At 37.1% G+C, this 19,542-nt stretch overlaps 1 protein-coding gene across 1 annotated transcript; it reads left to right on the forward strand.

Moving 5' to 3' along the window:
• Nucleotides 1-569: 569 nt before the first annotated feature.
• LOC306861082 (monocarboxylate transporter 2-like) lies at nt 570-18,307 on the forward strand. Its single transcript, XM_079403157.1, has 6 exons — nt 570-668; nt 7,579-7,810; nt 13,729-13,872; nt 15,078-15,365; nt 16,656-17,174; nt 17,881-18,307. Exons 2-6 carry the CDS (start codon nt 7,597-7,599, stop codon nt 18,144-18,146), a joined length of 1,431 nt encoding a protein of 476 aa, XP_079259283.1. The 5' UTR covers nt 570-668; nt 7,579-7,596; the 3' UTR covers nt 18,147-18,307.
• The last annotated feature ends 1,235 nt before the right edge of the window (nt 18,308-19,542 follow it).

Raw genomic sequence — 19,542 nt, forward strand, 5'->3', positions numbered from 1 at the left:
ATTTTCAAAAAACTTTATGCTGTATGATTTATAAGCTTGTTTCCTCATGGGGACCAAAAAATGTCCCCACAAGATTAAGATTTACTGGTATTACTATCCTTGTGGGGACATTTGGTCCCCAGGACGTGATGAATACCAGGTGCACACACTCACACTCACACTCACACACACTCACACACACACACACACACACACACAAGACATGGAACATCCGTATGTGTATGTTGTACAATCTGAAAAAAAAAGTTTAGTGTAATTTTATTGTATTTATCCTTGGATTTGAGTGTGGTTATTTGGCAGAAAGAATTAGTTTCTCTGCTGATTGTTTTAGCACAATAAGCCCCGGTAAGAGTTTTAAAAGAGGCTCATTCCAGCCGCCCTCCGGGGCCAAAATATTGTGTGAAACTGTGAATAATAAAACTGGAATAATAAACAAGAGTTGTGCTCGTGCGTTCCCGTACAGGATAAATAAATAGCCAATCGGAGAGCGTCCGCTGGCTGCGCGTTACCGTGTCATTAATATTCATGATCCAAGCCCCAGCCAAAACGCACGTGACGTCACCGCCGCCGTCCTCAGAGCGACTGATTCAAACGCGCGAGCGGAGCGTCTTTCTGCAGCAGCGACTGAAGGTCAGAGAGACGGACAGCACCGATAACCGGACCTGAAGGTAAACGGCCTTTTAAAGTCATAACGGTATGATGATGTGTTTTTGCTGCTGGGACGGTCCCGGTGTTATCATCACACGGTAATATCAATATTCTGCTGTCAGGTGATGCTGTGCATCTTCATGTGCCAATTGCATATTTAGATATTCGCATTTAATGCTGCAAGGTGATGAATATTACTGCATATTGACCGGTTGCATCCGGTCTGAATCCGCATCCTCCCAGCATCCCGCGCGCCGAGACACGGAGCAGAACCGCTTCTATATTTATCCGGGCTCTGATGCTGTAAGCGGGTTTGGCTGATCTGGGTCATTATTACAGCGGGTCACGTGACTGATGAGATCCAGCATGACACGCGCCTTCATTACAGGATAATAATACAGTGTTAGATGCATCTGACTCACGTCTGTTTGACTGCAATGCACGTGCTCACAACATTCACATTAATGTTAGGACAAAACATTCTTAAAGTAATATTTATGGAACGTTCTTGTAACTGATATGTGACCCTGGAGCACAGAACCAGTCATAAGGGTCAATATTGTGAAATCGAGATTTATACATCATCTGAAAGATGAATAAATAAGTTTGTTATGATAGGACAATATTTGGCTGAGATGCAACTATCTGAAAATCTGGAATCTGAGGGAGCAAAAAAATGTAAATATTGAGAAAATGTCCTTTAAAGTTGTTCAAATGAAGTTCTTAGCAATGCATATTACTAATCAAAAATGAAGTTTTGATATATTTACGGTAGGAAATTTACTAAATATCTTCATGGAACATGATCTTAATATCCTAATGATTTTTGTCATAAAAGAGAAATTTATAATTTTGATCCATACAGTGTATTGTTGTCTATTGCTACAAATATACTCCAGCTACTCATGACTGCTTTTGTGCTCCAGGGTCACATATGTATTTTTCTCGCTTTAAGCATGAATGAATGCAGTTTTTGTGCAGCGTTGGAGCAAATATGGGTCATTTAGGACCAGTAGGTGAAAGGTCACGATTATGACTCTGGGTGAAATAATTAACCCTGTAAACCTGAAATTAGGAATAATCAACTGAAGAATGTCATTTCTGAAATGATCGAAGCTTTAAATGGGCTAAATATAAAGATGGCTCTTTTATGGCTCATGTAGTGTGATACAGTAGGAAAAAACTGCTCAGTTTGGTGCAGATGCTGATATTTCTATGATGAAATTCTGCTGCTTGTGATGTAAATCAATGAGATCTTTATATCAGTAGAGCAGATACTGACATAAAATGATCTAAATATCAGCGGTCACTCTATATCTCCAATAATATGTCTCAGTAAGATCAGATTGAAATGATCCAAACATATAATGCAATGATATGCAAGATTTGACAGCAGAAGCTGGACGTTTGTACAATTACACTAAAAGAGCTTGTACAGGATAAAACCTCTAAACTATGAATCAGAAGACATTGATTGAGTGCGAAAGGAAAGTTTTGATCATGTTTCATGTATCAGATATGATACAGTAGCTTTACAGGCAGAAGAAAATCTCTTTTAATGCAAGTTATTGTCCAGACTATAAGTTTCCAGCGGCGTCTCTCTGTATCTGCTCATCTGTGTACGTGTGTGCATTATGTACGTTTCTGTTATGATATCTCAGATGTTTCTGAAGTTAAATATCAAACAGAGGTGGAGACATGACGGACGTCCGTATGCCTCCTGCAGTGCTCTCTCGCTCTCTCTCTCGCTCTATTGTTTCTCTGAAGTCTCTTTCTATGGGTGGGAAACTCTAGATCTTGTTTTTGAACTTCAGGTTTCTTGGTCTTCAAACACACACAGACCTTCAAAGTGAGCCAAGGATCGGCCAGCAGGTCTTTCCTCTCATTCAAACCTGCTTTAAACAGCAGCTGATGTTAAATCAACGCACCGATGAATAAATATTGTTGAAGATCAGAGGCGTTTAGGTCTTGTGCTGATGTAATCTACTGCTTATGAGTTGAATATAGTTCACAGCTGGAGCTCGGATGCTGTTTGTGCCGCTTTAACCAGTGCTGGGTTTGACCTTTTACCTACAATGAAACAAATCTGCTGTAGAACAATTATCACTTAAAAATCACTAGTTACGCCACGTAACACATTGAATTAAATGTTATATTTTGAACTTGAAAAACTGAAATGGTGTTGTTAACTGTACTCCAATAATGTTTACAACTTTTTACTCTGTACACTGTAAAAATAAAAAGTTGAGCAAACTTGGCCACCAGCTTCAGCAGATTTGTGAGTTTTCTCAACTTATTTTTTAGGAGATTTTTGAGTTCTCTCAACTTTTTGTTGTTGTATAAACCTAAAACAACAAGTTGAAACTTTTTAAGTTTGCTCAACTTATTTATTTTTTTTTTTTTTTACAGTGCTGTAAAAAATCAAAAGTTGAATGTTAAATGTTTAAGGCAACCAGCTTCTCAACTTGTTTTTTTAAGTTTATACAAAAATAATTTGGGAAAACTTAAAAATCTGCTGAAGCTGGTTTCCTTAAACTTTTAAGTTTGCTCAACTTTTTTTATTTTTTTTTACAGTGTAGTATAAATTCAGTATATAGTATATACTGTAGTATAAAAGGAACAGCTTTTTGTCTATGGTGTTTATATTAGACACATTTATCTTATTTAGAAGACAAACACAAAATGTAGTTTTCCAGAATGTTTTTGAACAAACGTTCTTTCAGTAACATTAATGGAACGTTCATTCAAAGTTATCGAGTCTTTAATAACATTCTCAAAAACATTTGGAATTTTTCAAAAAATTTTCCTTTTTTTTAATTCCTTTTTTTAAATGTTACTACTTGTTTCCGAATGTTCAGAGAACACTGAATAATAACGTTCCCATAACGCTTCAAAATGATCAAATGCATTGTTCCCATAACATTTAAAAAACTCAAACATTTTAAAAGCTGGACATTTTGAACTTTTAGAGAACATTCAGAAACAAAGGTTTCATAATTGACTGAAGCTAAAATTTGAATTAAAATTAAAAACACCATTGTTTTTATTTCAGCTAGTTGCCAAGGCAACATTTCTCATTTAAATTTAGTTTAAATTGATGTACAAAAATAAATAAAATTTATCTAAACTATATAGAGATACATACAATAAAAACTACTAAAAATGCCAGAAACACAACAAAATAAAAATAATAAAATAGTAATAAAAATAATACAATTAAAATGGAAAATATAAGCATAAAAATGGTTTGCATTATTAATAAAAACTATAACAGTATACTAACATAACATGTTTCAGAAACGTAATAAGAATAGCTGGGTCTCTGAAGAGTTAATGGCAGTGACGTGAAGAAACTGCAGCGTTTAAGACGTGATCCGGACTGACTGAATTCTGGGAGTTTTCCAGCGGTTTCGCATGACCCTGAATGTCCTCATCACAGTCTGTGAGTTTGGAAATATCAGACCAGGATGGACTGAGACCTTGAAAACAGCCTGAGACAGGTCTGTTTTATTTGTAAAGTGATTTTCACAATGCATGGAATATGATTGTGTCTGAATACTGCTTTAGGCAGCACAGACGAGCTCTGAGGTCACGTGTGTTCATTTGTAATCGTTCAGCAGGAACGGAGATCTTTGTGATGTGAACTGTAGAGAAATCATGGCCTAAAGATGAGGAAGGCCATCTCATTAAATATTCATGAGGCAGCACTCACCGCTTCAAACCAGACCGCGAAGGAGAATGCAGACCTCAAACCTCTCATAACGTCTCATTGTGTCTTTAGTGAGCTCAAGTCTCCAGGTGTCAGGTGGCTCTCTCCCGTCAGCCAATCACATCGCTGCATTAGTGGCGTACTCTCCTTGGCTTCTGATTGGATTAGATTAAAACATCACTTTAAACAAAAGGTGTGATTGGTTAATAATTTGAGCACCAATTTAACAAATGCCATTCATTATATAACAAAATATCAAATCAAGTCATTTATTGTTAAAAAAGATGCACTTTACAAATAAAACATTTGACTAAAGTACAGTTTAACATGATAAAAGGACTTTACAATGAAAATACCACGGAATAAAACAATAAAAAACGGTAATTGCAATCTCGCACTTCTGACTTTTTTATTGCCATTCTGAGAAAAAAGTCAGAATTGTGAACTATAAACTTATAATTCTGACTTGTTTTCTCTGAATTGTGTTTAAATTGTGCAGTTCTGACTTTTCCTCGGACTTCTGAGTTTAAAACTCACGATTCAGAATTTTTCTTTTTTTCTGGAATTTTGAGTTTAAATCTTGCAATTCAGAGTTTAAGTTGAGCAATTATGATTGTTTTTCAGAATTTTCAGTTTAAATCTCGCAATTCTGACTTTTTTCTCTGAGTTTTGAGTTTAAGTCTCGCAATTCTGAGTTAGAATGTTTTTGTTTCCGCCAAGGAAAAAATCTATTAAAAAAGTGTATTGCAACCTTCTATCCCATAATTCTGACTTTTGTGTTTCAATCATGAGTTTATATCTCACAATTCTTTACTGTGGATGAGTTTTGTTCTGCATGTGTTTGCTGTTGTCACAACATGAGCAATGTCACATAGAAGCACATTGTTTGGTTCTTTGAAATATAAGTAAAATAATTGATGTCAGCATGCGGTGATATCATTTACAATAACTTTGCAGGAAGGTTATTTGGATTTGAAGAGCGCTGCTAAAAACAAAAGCTTATCTTACACAGGGCTTTAGTTCTGGGGTGTTAACATCACATGAGCGCTCTGTGTGTGTGTGTGTGAGAGAGAGTGTGTGTGTGTGTGTGTGAGTGTGTGTGTCTGTGTGTGTGTGTGTGTGTGTGTGTGTGTCTCTGTGTGTGTGTGTGTGTGTGTGTGTGTGTGTGTGTGTGAGTGTGTGTGTGTGCACCTGGTATTCATCACATCCTGGGGACCAAATGTCCCCACAAGGATAGTAATACCAGTAAATCTTAATCTTGTGGGGACATTTTTTGGTCCCCATGAGGAAACAAGCTTATAAATCATACAGCATAAAGTTTTTTGAAAATCTAAAAATGCAGCATGTTTCCTGTGAGGGCTAAGTTTAGGTGTAGGGTTGGTGTAGGGCAATAGCACATACAGATTGTACAGTATAAAAACCATTACGCCTATGGGATGTCCCCATAAAACATGGAAACCCAACATGTGTGTGTGTGTGTGTGTGTGTGTGTGTGTGTGTGTGTGTGTGCGTTTATGTGGTTTATGAGGACACAAATGTGTATAATGACATGGGTATGACAGAGGTATTACAATATGAAGGTGGTTTATGAGGACACTGCCTATGTCCCCGTAATTCAAAAGGCTTAAAAAACATACTAAATGGTGTGTTTTTGAAAATCTAAAAATGCACAAAGTCTCCTGTGAGGGCTAAGTTTAGGTGTAGGGTTGGTGTAGGGCAATAGCACACACAGTTTGTTCAGTATAAAAACCATTACGCCTATGGAGAGTCCCCATAAACCACAAAAACCAACATGTGTGTGTGTGTGTGTGTGTGTTTCTGACACATTTGGCTTCAGAACTGAAATATCACATGATAATAATCACTCGAGTTTTGTTTGGTTTGTAAACAATGACTTAGTTACGTGTGTAGCCCCGCCCACGTTTCCATGAACTCAAGCAGCAGGAGGCGGGGCTTTATTGCTCAGTGACTGACAGCTGTAAACACCGTTGCCGTGGCGAAGACTTGTGTAGTTTCAGTGACCCTGAGTGACCTTTAATCTCCTAAATCTCACACACACTGCGTGATCTGGACAGAATCAGCAGCAGGAGAGTGGGAGAGTTTAGGTGAGTTCAGCTTTTAGTCTCTGGTTGTGTGTAAATGAAATGATGAACTATATGAAAGGAACAGCAGACCAATCATAATTCAGTATGCAAAAAAATGCCAAAAGTGGATTATGAAGCTGTTAAAAAGACACTACCCACCTTAGACTGAAACTGAGTCTAGATGTTATGGAAGCCTGTTTCTGCCATGGGATTAAAAAAATGAAACGCTAACTGTGACTTTTGTCTCACAATTTGGACTTTTTGTGCATTTCTGAGTTTATATATCATAATTCAGATTTTCTTCTTGTAATCCCAAGTTTACATCTTGCTTTTTTCCCACCGTGAAATAAAAAAGGTAATTGCGAGTTTCAATTGCAACATTTTATCTCTTATAATTTTTTTTCTCAGAATTCTGCATTTATATCTGACTTTATCATGATTCTGAGATATGATCAGAATTGGGGGGGGGGGGGTCAGAATAAAAAAAAAAGGTCGAAATTTATATATATATATGTATTCTATAATATATATACAATTATATAGCACAGCTCAATATAAAGTTGGATATATAACATTTTGTATAAACTATCATTGCACAGCTGCTCAATACATAAAGGTGTAAATTTATATATATATATATATACATATATATACATACAACTTTTTTGGCATACATACAGATAAAGTTATATAAATTGAAAAGCAAATCTGAAATACATGATCTTTAAAAAAATGTAACTAACATCTTTATAGAAATAAATGTCCATTTTAGTGCATTTGTTTCAGTATTACTTGCCATAGAGTGTGTTTATGATGAAACCAAAGGCGTGAAAAGCATCTATTTTAGGTCCTGATCTCTCTTTATCTCTGTTTGGTTTTAATTAGTGCTCATTTCCAGGCTCGTTCCACCCAGAGCTGCTATATCTGCTCTCTCTGTCTGCCCACCAGAGACTAAAAACAGTGTCATTTCTGCAGGATTACAGTAAAAACCACCTGTTATCAGACAGGTTTCCTGAACACTCCCTCTGGTCTCTCATTGGTCAGTCGGGCAGATAGTCCCGCCCCACACTCACATGATTGGTTGAATGTCACAGCTGTAAATCTCAGTTTAATTGCTGGTCTCCGTCTCTCCTGCAGTGATTTCCAGGGCTCACGATGCCTCCACCTGTCGGACCCCCAGCCGTGCCGCCTCCAGATGGTGGGTGGGGCTGGGCTGTGGTGGGCGGGGCCTTCATCTCTATCGGATTCTCTTACGCCTTCCCAAAGGCCACCACCGTGTTCTTCAAAGACATCCAGAGGATCTTCAATGCCTCGTACAGTGAGGTGGCCTGGATCTCCTCCATCATGCTGGCCGTCATGTATGCTGGAGGTAAAACATTATCCATCAAGGATGCATTAAAGTGGTCAAAAGTGCCAGATGTTCATAATGTTCCAAGCGATTTCTATTTAAAATAAATGCTATTCTTATGAACTCATCCGTGAGTCCTGAATAATAAAATGCATCACGGTTTCCACAAAAATATTAATGTTTTTAACATTGATAATCAGAAATGTTTGTTGATCAGTAAATCAGTATATTATTATGATTTCTGAAGATCATGTGACACTGAAGACTGGAGTAATGATGCTAAAAATACAGCTGCAGATCACAGAAATACATTACAGTTTAACACATATTCATACAGAAAACAGCTGATTTAAATTAGAATAATATTTCACAATTCTTACTGTATTTTTGATCAAATGACATTGGGTTTGTAAAGGATTAATCTGTTTTGGCATCACATAAAGGTCATGTCTACACGCTGTAGTTGATGTGATGTTCAGCAGCAGCACAACTGAGAAACCATTTCAATTCTCGCTAAATTAAATTCATTACTGGATTAATTAAATTACCCTGCGTTTAACATTAAAGCACCCGGCGTCACACGTCATGCAGCTCTCTCCTAAATTAAATCAGCATGTTTTATTATGAACAAGCATGAACATGCAGATCTGACCTTAACATGCTGGAGAACACACACACACACACACACACACACACACTCAGCTGAGCTTCTCCTTTAACACTGGAAATCATTAGTGAATGCAAAACTCCCATGATGCATCTGCATTATAAGACTTGAAGTAAACCGTTCCATCTGAGAGAACGTCGTTTCTCTCGTCTTGCTCTCAAAACACTCTTGGCTCAAGATCAATGACTCTAATCCACTTTACCCTCGAGACACACGAGAGTGTGTGTGTGTGTGTGTGTGTGTGTGTGTGTGTGTGTGTGACTCAGGCAGGTGAACTTGAGCTGTTACAGAAGACAGATATCAGATCAGTCCTGTAACCCACACACACACAGAGAGAAAAACACTTTTTGTATTTGCCATTTTCAAGAAATGATTACTTTTATTCATTGAACGTGATGGTGCAGACATTTATAATGTTACAAAAGATTTATATTTCCAATAAATGCTGTTCTTTTTAACTTATTATTCATCTTTGAAGCCTGAAAAAAAAAGTATCAAAGTTTCCACAAAAATATTAATGTTTTTAACATTGATAATAATCAGAAATGTTGGTTGATCAGTAAATCAGTATATTATTATGATTTCTGAAGATCATGTGACTCTGAAGACTGGAGTAATGATGCTGAAAATACAGCTGCAGATCACAGAAATAAATTACAGTTTAACACATATTCACATAGAAAACAGCTGATTTAAATCACAATAATATTGCACTATTTTTACTGTATTTTGATCAAATAAATGCTGGATTTTCCTGTAATGCTACATTTAAGATCTATGGTACAAAAGATGACAGATTAAATCATTAAGAGCCTGATGAACTGTTAAGGAGTAAGAAATAAACTATCAATATAAGAAAATGTTAAGTTAGATTCATTTCCCATGACATGTTGAATTAGAACATTCTACCAAACTATAGCCTATAAGTGTCTAAATAATATAAAACACATATATATACTGTATATATATATATATATATCCTATGTAAACAAGTAATAGTTAACTATGATGTTACATATGTTATCAACCAACTTTGCATAGATGACAGCACAAAAGACAATTTCACAAAAATAAATAAGCAAACAAACTCTACTAAAACCGTTCACACTTCAGCCCCCCCCCCCCAGTGTTCACACCAAAACTACGCCCTTGGTCATGTGACTTTCAACAAAAGAACTAAAGCATAATCATGTGTCCATCAAACAGTCCAATATGAATATGATTTGGGTTTATGTGCTTTATTCTGTGTTTATGCCTGCATGTGTGTGTATCAGGGTGAAAACAGCACACTTTCACTGTATCACACACACACACACACACTATCAGATCTGTCTGTCTGCAGTAATTCAGTTCAGGGCTGTGACACTGGATGTGTTTCACGCTGATGATCATGGGAAGGCTGAGTGACCACATGTGGCCTGCAGCTCAGAAGCTAAATCACAGTTTTTGCCTATTGCTTGAACACTTTTTGCAAAACTTCGGCTCATCGTCTCAAAACGTTACACACAAGCCTGGGAAATAGATGTGAATGGTTTATGTCGAATTGAAACTCTGCAATCAAAACCTAACAATCCTTTGTCAAAATATCACTCTGATGACAAAATGATACACACTTGCATCATATGAATGCACTTTCAGATTAGCAGCAACACACTAGTGTACTTTATATAAAACACTGCAGTCTTTCATTGTCCCTGTTTTTATTCAGTTCATCAGTTAGCATTCTGTGAAGCTCAATGCAACACTTACAGATTTTGTTCTGGTTTTTTTCCAACAAAGGTTTTCACAACAACCAAAAATGAAAGTACTGAAAGGTTACAAATGACATCAACTCAATACTGCACATCACAGTACTATACTTACCAGTACAGTGAATGCAGTAACGCAAAAATAAAACACAAAATACACTACTGTAAATACAGGCCAATTACAGATCCTGCCATCTGTTTGGGTCTGGCCACAGGATCTCATCAACGTCACAAGCGATATTTTCTCCTGCTAAGCAACAGGGAAAATAACGCCTTGTGTGCCGAATCCATCCATGGATTGACGTTACCTCAATGTCTCCGCATGCCTCTTCCATTGCCTGTAGAAGAGGCATGCGGGCATGTGGTTGGCGGTCATATACGCGCCATCTCAAAGCGGAAAAAAATGTAAACTTCAAATTGATCATGGTTGGTGGACCAGAGCAGCCCGGTGGAAACTAACATTATCCCAGACAACAACAAACCTGGACTGCTCTGATCTGTCCTGTACAACTGCATCAAGAAGTGCTTCGAGAAATGTTAGTATATGTTGGGACCTAGTTTGGCATGATGGTGTAGTAGCCCTCGAAGGCTTATGGCGGCACATATTGTGATGTTTCCCCCACGCTGCCCCGGGACGTGCACAATTACCCTTTAGCCAATTATATTACGACCCCGTCGTCTAGTTTTGCTGAGGTTGAAACCAGCCTCATCAATGTAAATAAGTTCATGAGGCTGTGCAGCTCCATCCATGTCCAAGATTTTCTGCAGCAAAAAAATACATAGCATGGACGGCTGGCATTACTCAAAACACACAACTACAGTACTACACATACATAACCCCCCCCCCCCACACACACACACAGGTACCTGTGTCCCTCTCTGCATGCATCTATGTGGTACTGATACAATGGTACATATTCAGCTATTACTGTACTGATTACATAAATACTGTATTGTAAACTTAAAGGACTGCAACACTTACCTGTACATATTCTTGTCGAAGTACTTTGACCCTGATACAGTTCCTCTCAAATGGGACCTTGTACAATTGCTTCAATCTGATTTTGTGCTTTACCAAGACACGTCTGATCGTGCTAATGCCTACTCGATTGATGTTGATGAATACTTGCCTATCTGTAAGTATTTGTTCCCGTAGCTGGTGGAGACGGATTGCATTGTTTGCTCTGACCATTTCCACAACGGCAAGTTCCTGCTGTTGGGTGAACAGGCGTTGCTGACCACCCCCAGATGGTCTTCTAGTCATTCTGTAGAAAAATGCAACCACAAATTGTTATTGGTTTGGTTCTTTTTTACAGTACTGTAACATCTCAATGGTACACGGCTATGTACTATACTGTACGTTCCACAAAACTACCATTTTTTGTTACAAAAGGAGCACTAGCCGACTTGCAATACAGTACATGTGATACAGTAATGTGATATGGTACAGTACTGTAAATACTGTAGATACAGTCTGGAGTGGAGAGTTGAAGACATACCCGTTTTCCAGTCTGAATGTCCTTATGATGGATGCAACTGTGAACCGGCTTAGATGTGGGTGGACTCTCTGCCCAGCTTCCCTCGCTGTCAGGCCATGATTTATCAAATGATCCACCAACGGTGCTCTAATATAATCTGAAATATTGTTCCATGCATAGCCTCTTCGACCATGTCCTACTCCTCTCTCTCTTCCTCTTCCTCTACCTCTTGCTCTCCCTGCCTCCATGCTTGCAAAGTTCTCAAAATGGCTCGACTGAGGCCTATTTGTGGTTGGCTGATTGGTGATCAGTTTTGTAAGTAAGTGTTTTCAGGTGTGCGTCTAAGTGTTTTCAGTCACTCAATGTGTTTTGTATTTTGAATAGATGTTTTTTTCCCAATGGTGAGATTTCATTTTTGAACGAAGTGTCTTATGTATGAAATAGTGTGTAATGTTGCAGAATTGCAACTGAAGTGCAAAGCAGCGCTTTTGTTTAAGGTATGGTTACACTGTGTTTAAGGTGTAGTAACAAAAGCTTCAAGTTTTGTTACTTTGGTCTAAGCATGTGTCTATAGTGTTCAAGCAATAGACAAAACTGTAAGTGGCAATCTGACCTGATTTTAACCACAAACACACACCTGATGATCTACAACACTGATCTCTCACAGAACAACATCTGAAAGCGTATGACGCTAACTACCGAAATAATCTGTTTATTATTTATCCCTCAGATTAAAATCAGTTTCACGCACTCTTTCCTCTTCATGTGACTTCATTCTTTCTGATTAGGATGTTTAATCTATTAGCCGTGGACTGTTTGCGTTGATCCAGGGTTATTATAGTTAACAACAACAACACACAAAAAATCAGTACATACATAAAATATTAGAAAAAATAGAATCAGCTAGTTGCCAAGGAAACATTTCTAATTTTAATTTAGTTTAACTTGATGTACTAAAATAACTAAAACTGATTTTTTTTAAAGTTTTTTTTCAGCTGCTTGCACACATTTTCAAAACTTTACACACAAATCTAAGAATTGCACACAAAATGCAAAACACCTCATATCTCTTGCAAAATGAAGCACTGCATTCAAAATATCACAAACACATCTCAAAAGCAAACATTTGCAAACACCTTTTCCAGAATATTAACTCCTGTTAGATTTGTGTGTTTTATGAAATTGAAAACTGAGTCAAAGGCTGAGAATTAGTGTCTGGTTTTGTAGATCTGGTGTGTGCTTCTGCTGTTTGAGTGACAGCTTTCAGAAAGATTGTGTGTGGAAGCAGCTGAAAAAACTGTAATAAAACCTAAATAGACATGTAAAAACAAAAAACTACTAAAAATGACAAAACAAAAATAAAATTACTAAAACTACAATGAAAAAGGAAACAAAATATAAAAATAAAAACTGATTCACAATATTAACAATAATCTATATCTCAGTCACAATAAAATCATTTTGTGTTGATATTTTAGTATCATAGAGACATTTTTATTCATATTTTGAATTACTTTTTTTTTGTTAGTTTCAATTTGATTAATTTTTAGTTTAATTTACAGTATATTCAGTTTTAGTTATTGTTAGTGCTGTCAAATGATTAATCGCGTCCAAAATAAAAAATGTTGTTTACATAATATATGTGTGTGTACTGTGTATATTTACACACATACAGTAAATATTTAGAAAATATTTACATGCATATATTCTATATAAATATATTTAACATTACATTTTTAATGAATATATACATGCATGTGTTTGTATTTAAATATACATAATAAATATACACAGTATGCACGTGTAAACAAAAACAAAAACTTTTATTTTGACAGCACTAGTTATTGTACATCAAGTTCAACTAAATGGTACTAAATGGCAACTAGCTAAATATTTAAGCTAGTGTATAAAACAATGTTTGTTTTGTATTTTATATTATTATTAATAATGTTTTTTAATGGTTTAGTTAATGTAATAGCCCTGGGTGATCAGTAGGGAGCTGATTGTGTTTTTTAATTGGATTTCAGCTGCTGTTCTGTGTTTTAGGGCCCATCAGCAGTATTCTGGTGAACGCATACGGCTGCCGTCCCATCATGATCTTGGGCGGTTTTCTGTGCGCCATCGGGATGATCAGCGCCTCCTTCTGCAACACCGTCATGCAGCTCTACGTCTGCATCGGCGTCATCGGCGGTGAGTGTGAACACATGCATTTAACTACATCAGCTTGACCCACATTCAGTGTCCAAACTGCCTGAAACGCTGCTTAAACCGTTAAGTTCTTGCAATTTTGGATCATGAATAACTTCGTGAAGTAATTTCCAGGTCTGGAAAAGTATGGAAAACAAGAAAGCGTATGAAAAAATATTTCCAGACTTTTGCCCCTATTTAGATTCTTATAATAGAAAACTAAGAATTGAAAGAAAATAAGTTTATCATACAAGAAGTGTTGCTGTTTATCTACATTTAGTCATTTAGCAGATGCTTTTATCCAAAGTGACTTACAAATGAGGACAATAGAAGCAATCAAAATTAGCAAAAGAGCAATGATATGCAAGTGCTATAACAAGCCTCAGTTAGATTAATGCAGTACACTAGCAAGGTTTTTATTTTTTAAAGATTATGTAATAAAACGAAAACAGATAGAATAGAAAAAGAATAGAGCAAGCTAGTGTTCAAAGCCTTTTTTTGCTTTTGGTTAATTGTATAATAAATAAAAAGAAAAGAAATAGAATACAAAAAGAATAGAGAAGCTAGTGTTAGTGGGTTTTTTAAAGAAAACAAGCAGTTATTAAATGAATAGAGTGCAAGTCTAAAAGGGGCACTTTTTTAAAGAATAGAATTAGAATAGAGTGCTAGAGTTAGAGGGGCAAGCCGATTCTTGAAGATGGCTAAGGATTCAGCTACTCGGATTATGTTAGTTATAATTATTAAGATTATGTTTTTGGACTATTATGATTATGTTTATGATGATTCTTTAGTGATTGTCAGACACGACTGAATGAATTTCATTATGCAAAATGCAGGTTATAGGTATTTTGGGATTCTTCTCACAATATTCTTAGCACCTCAATACATAGCCTCAGGGACCTTTGCAAAAATAAAAAAATATACAGACTTTTATGTGCACATGAGAAACTATTAAACGTAGCATATAGGACAAACCTATTGCGCCATCAGCCCATTTATCTGTGTTTTTTTGGCCTCCTCAGAGTACGTGTAAGAGTAAGAGAGTGCTCATATTTTATAACTCTAATAAGGTCAAAATAACCCCCAACACAACTGATGCTGTATACCATTATGGATGAATGCAACCATTTTTTGGGCTATAAGCACAATGGATTCGGGAGTCAGCCAGTATCCCACAATGCCCTCTGCCATCTTGTTTCCTCTCACAGGCTTCGGTCTGGCGTTCAACCTCCAGCCGGCGCTTACGATGATCGGGAGGTACTTCTATAAGAAGCGTCCCATCGCTAACGGCTTCGCTATGGCTGGCAGTCCCGTGTTTCTCAGCACGCTAGCGCCGCTCAATCAGTATCTGATCAACGAGTACGGATGGAGGGGAAGTTTTCGGATCCTCGGCGGGCTCCTACTCAACTGCTGCGTGGCCGGATCGCTCATGAGGCCCCTAAGGGCTCCGCCAAACACAGCCAAAGCACTGGAGGAGAAACCGGCGACGGTTAAAGGTGACCTATTATGTTCCTTTTTACAAGATGTAAAATAAGTCCCCAGAGTATGTATGTGAATGTTTAGCTCAAAATACCCCACAGATCATTTATAGCTTGTTAAAGTTGGCACTTTTAGGGTATGAGCCAAAGTGCGCTGTTTTTGTGTTTGTCCCTTTAAATGCAAATGAGCTATCGCAGCTTTTGCGATTTCATTGCAATTTATCGTGCAGCCGTACATTATAGGCTGGTTGTTTTCACACACTGCGGCTACACAAATAGGGCTGCACGATAAATCGAAATTCAATCGTAATCGCAATTAGGCAAAAGCTGCGATTATCATGCACATCTTGTTAGTGAAGCTCGGTTCTGTGATCAATAGTAAATCTCCATCCGAAGGCCAGAGAAACTCCAAACACACCCCACAGAAGAAATCCAGGAAAGCCCTATAGCGGTAACTGAATAAACAGAAGATTTAATTGCTTTCATTGATTCAATGTGACTAATGACTACGACAATATATGATTTATCTGAGTTCGTCATATAATAATTTTCCTTATAATAAAGTATATAATGCAATACCTTTATCACTGCTTAGAATACTATCAAATATGTTGCGTGCCTTATTCATCTCACAGAAGGATTTATTTCAAACACTCGGCTGATGTTATGAAGTGAGTTTGGAGTAAAAACATGTTATTAAATGTGGTATTTTCACCTGCTTTCAGACGGAGCAGCATTTATCTTGTCAGTGAACAACGGCTCTGTGTAGTTAATGCTGCTCCGTCTGAAAGCAGGTGATGGAGATTTACTACTAATCACAGAACCAGCTTTACTGACAAGATGGTTATATATGTGACCCTGGAGCACAAAACCAGTCTTAAGTCGCTGGGGTATATTTGTAGCAATAGCCAAAAATACATTGTATGGATCAAAATTATAGATTTTTGTTTTATGCCAAAAATCATTAGGATATTAAATAAAGATCATGTTCCATGAAGATATTTAGTAAATTTCCTACCGTAAATATATCAAAACTTCATTTTTGATTAGTAATATGCATTGCTAAGAACTTAATTTGAACAACTTTAAAGGAGATTTTCTCAATATTTAGATTTTTTTGCTCCCTCAGATTCCAGATTTTCTAATAGTTGTATCTCAGACAAATATTGTCCTATCATAACAAACCATACATCAATGGAAAGATTATTTATTCAGCTTTCAGATGATGTATAAATCACAATTTCGAAAAATGTACCCTTATGACTAGTTTTGTGGTCCAGGGTCACAAATGTGATTTTTGCATAATAGGTCCCCTGACGGAGAAGACCACGGCCTGGCAGACGGTCAATAGGTATCTGGATCTGTCGCTCTTCAAGCATCGCGGATTCCTCATCTATCTGTCGGGAAACGTCATCATGTTCTTGGGCTTCTTCGCGCCGATCGTCTTCCTCTCGTCGTACGCCAAAGACAACGGCGTGGACGAGTATCAAGCGGCCTTCCTGCTGTCCATCCTGGCTTTTGTGGACATGTTCGCTCGGCCATCCATGGGACTTCTGGCCAACTCACGCTGGGTCCGGCCGCGGATCCAGTACTTCTTCAGCTTCGCCGTGCTGTATAACGGCGTGTGTCACCTGCTGTGTCCGCTGGTTGAGAGCTACACCGGGATGGTGGTGTATGCCGTCTTCTTTGGCTTCGCCTTCGGGATGGTGAGCGCCGTCCTGTTCGAGACGCTGATGGACCTGGTGGGAGCGCAGCGGTTCTCCAGCGCCGTGGGGCTCACCACCATCGTGGAGTGCTGTCCGGTGCTCATCGGGCCGCCGCTGGCAGGTAATAAAATAAGAGAAAACATGAATATAAATATAAATATTAAGTGAGAAACATAAAAATGTAAAATACTGAAAATGACTAAAATGAAAATAATTAAAACTGTAATAAAAAAATAAAATGTCCTTCAGCTAGTTGCCAAGGCGATATCTTATTTTCATTAAGTTTAACTCAATGTACTAAAATAACTAAAACTGAAAAAAGACATATTTAAAAAAACACAACAAAATTACTATATCTAAAATTTAAAATGAAAACAGAAAATATAAAAAATTATAATACTGATGACAACTATAATAGTATTTGATATTAATATAACACTGCAACACATAACAAAAATTAAAATGATATTGGAGAATATATAATAAACTAATTTAAAATGTTAATGAAAACTATAATACTAAAATAACACTGGAATGAAAATTTTAACTGGAAATATTAAAATGCAAGCTAATTTAAAAATTAAATAAATAAATAATACTGAACTAAAATGATTCTGCATCTGTTTCTCAGATAATTTTAGTTCACTAACTTCACTAGACTTACTAAGACTTAAAAACACTAAATGCTTCACATTTCTTTTATTGTCTTTCCCCCTTTGTTTTGATTTCTAAACTCTCTTTTTGAACAGAATATTCCTTTCATGCACACACATATATCTGTGATTGTGTCTGTAATCCTGTAATTAATGCATGGCATTGATTTTCAGGGAAGTTAGTGGACATCACAAAGAACTACAAGTACATGTACCTGTGCTGCGGATCTGTGGTCGTCCTTTCCAGCATCTGGCTCTTCATCGGCAACTTCATCAACTATCGTCTGCTGGAGCGCGAGCGCAAACAAGAGGAGACGTACAAACACGGTGAGCGCAAGGAGCAGACGAAGGCCCACGCAGACGCAGATGCCGACACTGAAGCGGCGCAGCAGCTCTGCGAGAGCAAAGACGGCGTCATGCAGCGAGAAACCAACATCTGAACACCTATGCAAACTCTGAAGACACTGCCAAAGCTGTAGAGGCTTTATTAGACAGATCACAGCAGAACTCTAGAGATCAACGCTAGGGCTGGGAAAATAAATCGATGCATTGCGAATCGAGAAATCATTCCACATCGATTCTGAGATTTTGTTTCCACCACAAAATAAAAAAATGAATAAATTACAACTTGGAATTCATAGGAAAAAAAAGGTCAAAATTGTGGTCAAAACTCAAAATTATGAATTCATAATTTTCATAATCTCACAAACTGCTTATATCTAAATTCTGAGTTTAAATCTCACGATTTAGGTTTATATTTCACAATTTAAGTTTATATTTCATAATTGAGTTTATAATCATAATTTTGAGTTTATATTGTAATTCTGAGTTTATATCACAGTTTGAGTTTATATCTCATAATTATGTTTGTCTCATAATTCTGAGTTTATATAATAATTTTGAGTTTAAATCTAGCAATTTGAGTTTTATATCTCATAATTGTGTTTGTCTCATAATTCTGAGTCTATATAATAATTTTGAGTTTAAATCTAGCAATTTGAGTTTTATATCTCATAATTCTGAGTTTATATTGTAATTCTGAGTTTAAATCTCACAATTTGAATTTTTGATATTTTCCGAATGCATGGCGATTCTTTCTGGAGTGGATTCTGATCTTAGTTTTGAACAGCAGGTGGCGCTGTATGCTTTAGAAACAGCCGTACTCTGCTTGTTTCCAAATCCTTACAGACACTCGAACCCAAAATAATCATTCATAAAATTTGAAAAGGTTAAAGCTAATTACAAGGGTGTTCACAGTGGGCTGTGTTTACATTAATCTGGCGTCATAAAAGCATTCTGAGCCGAGGGGAAATTACATGAGCATTTAAGTGTGCGGATTAAAACTGGAGTAGAGCGCCATCTGCTGTTAAAATATAAGATCAGAATCGATTCCAGAGAGAATCACGATGCATTTGGAAGATCTCAGAATCGATCCATGAATCGAATCTACATCGATTCATCGTCGCAGCCCTTATAAACGCGCACTTTGATATATATAGACGACCTTTATAGCTTGGTTTCGGTCATTTCTCGTGGCTCAGGTTAAGCAAACGTCCGTATTTGACAGCCAAACGCCAAACGTCCAGCTCATTTGAGAGTGTTTTATACGTTAAGCTGCTGGCGCCTGCAATCTGACTGATCTGAATGTAAATCTGTGTGTGTTTCGGATGTTTTAGGATGAATCCGTTCCTGACCAAAATCACTTCTGAGGATCATTACCAAATCTAGAGCTTGAAGCAATATGATTTCCACCAAACATCCTCAGGGCAAACACTCGTTTAGTTCCGTTTTCGGGGTTATTTTTTTACACGGGGTATTTGAGTTTTACATGATTCC

The sequence above is a fragment of the Barbus barbus genome (genome assembly GCF_936440315.1).
Source record: "Barbus barbus genome assembly, chromosome: 42".
Taxonomy (NCBI): Eukaryota; Metazoa; Chordata; class Actinopteri; order Cypriniformes; family Cyprinidae; genus Barbus; species Barbus barbus.

Excerpts from the sequence above, each read along its gene's own strand:
- LOC306861082 (XM_079403157.1), top strand. The coding sequence starts at position 7,597 with ATGCCTCCACCTGTCGGACCCCCAGCCGTGCCGCCTCCAGATGGTGGG. Across the intron at positions 7,811-13,728 it reads GGCCGTCATGTATGCTGGAG|GGCCCATCAGCAGTATTCTG; the intron begins GTAAAACATTAT and ends TCTGTGTTTTAG. Across the intron at positions 15,366-16,655 it reads GAAACCGGCGACGGTTAAAG|GTCCCCTGACGGAGAAGACC; the intron begins GTGACCTATTAT and ends TTTGCATAATAG.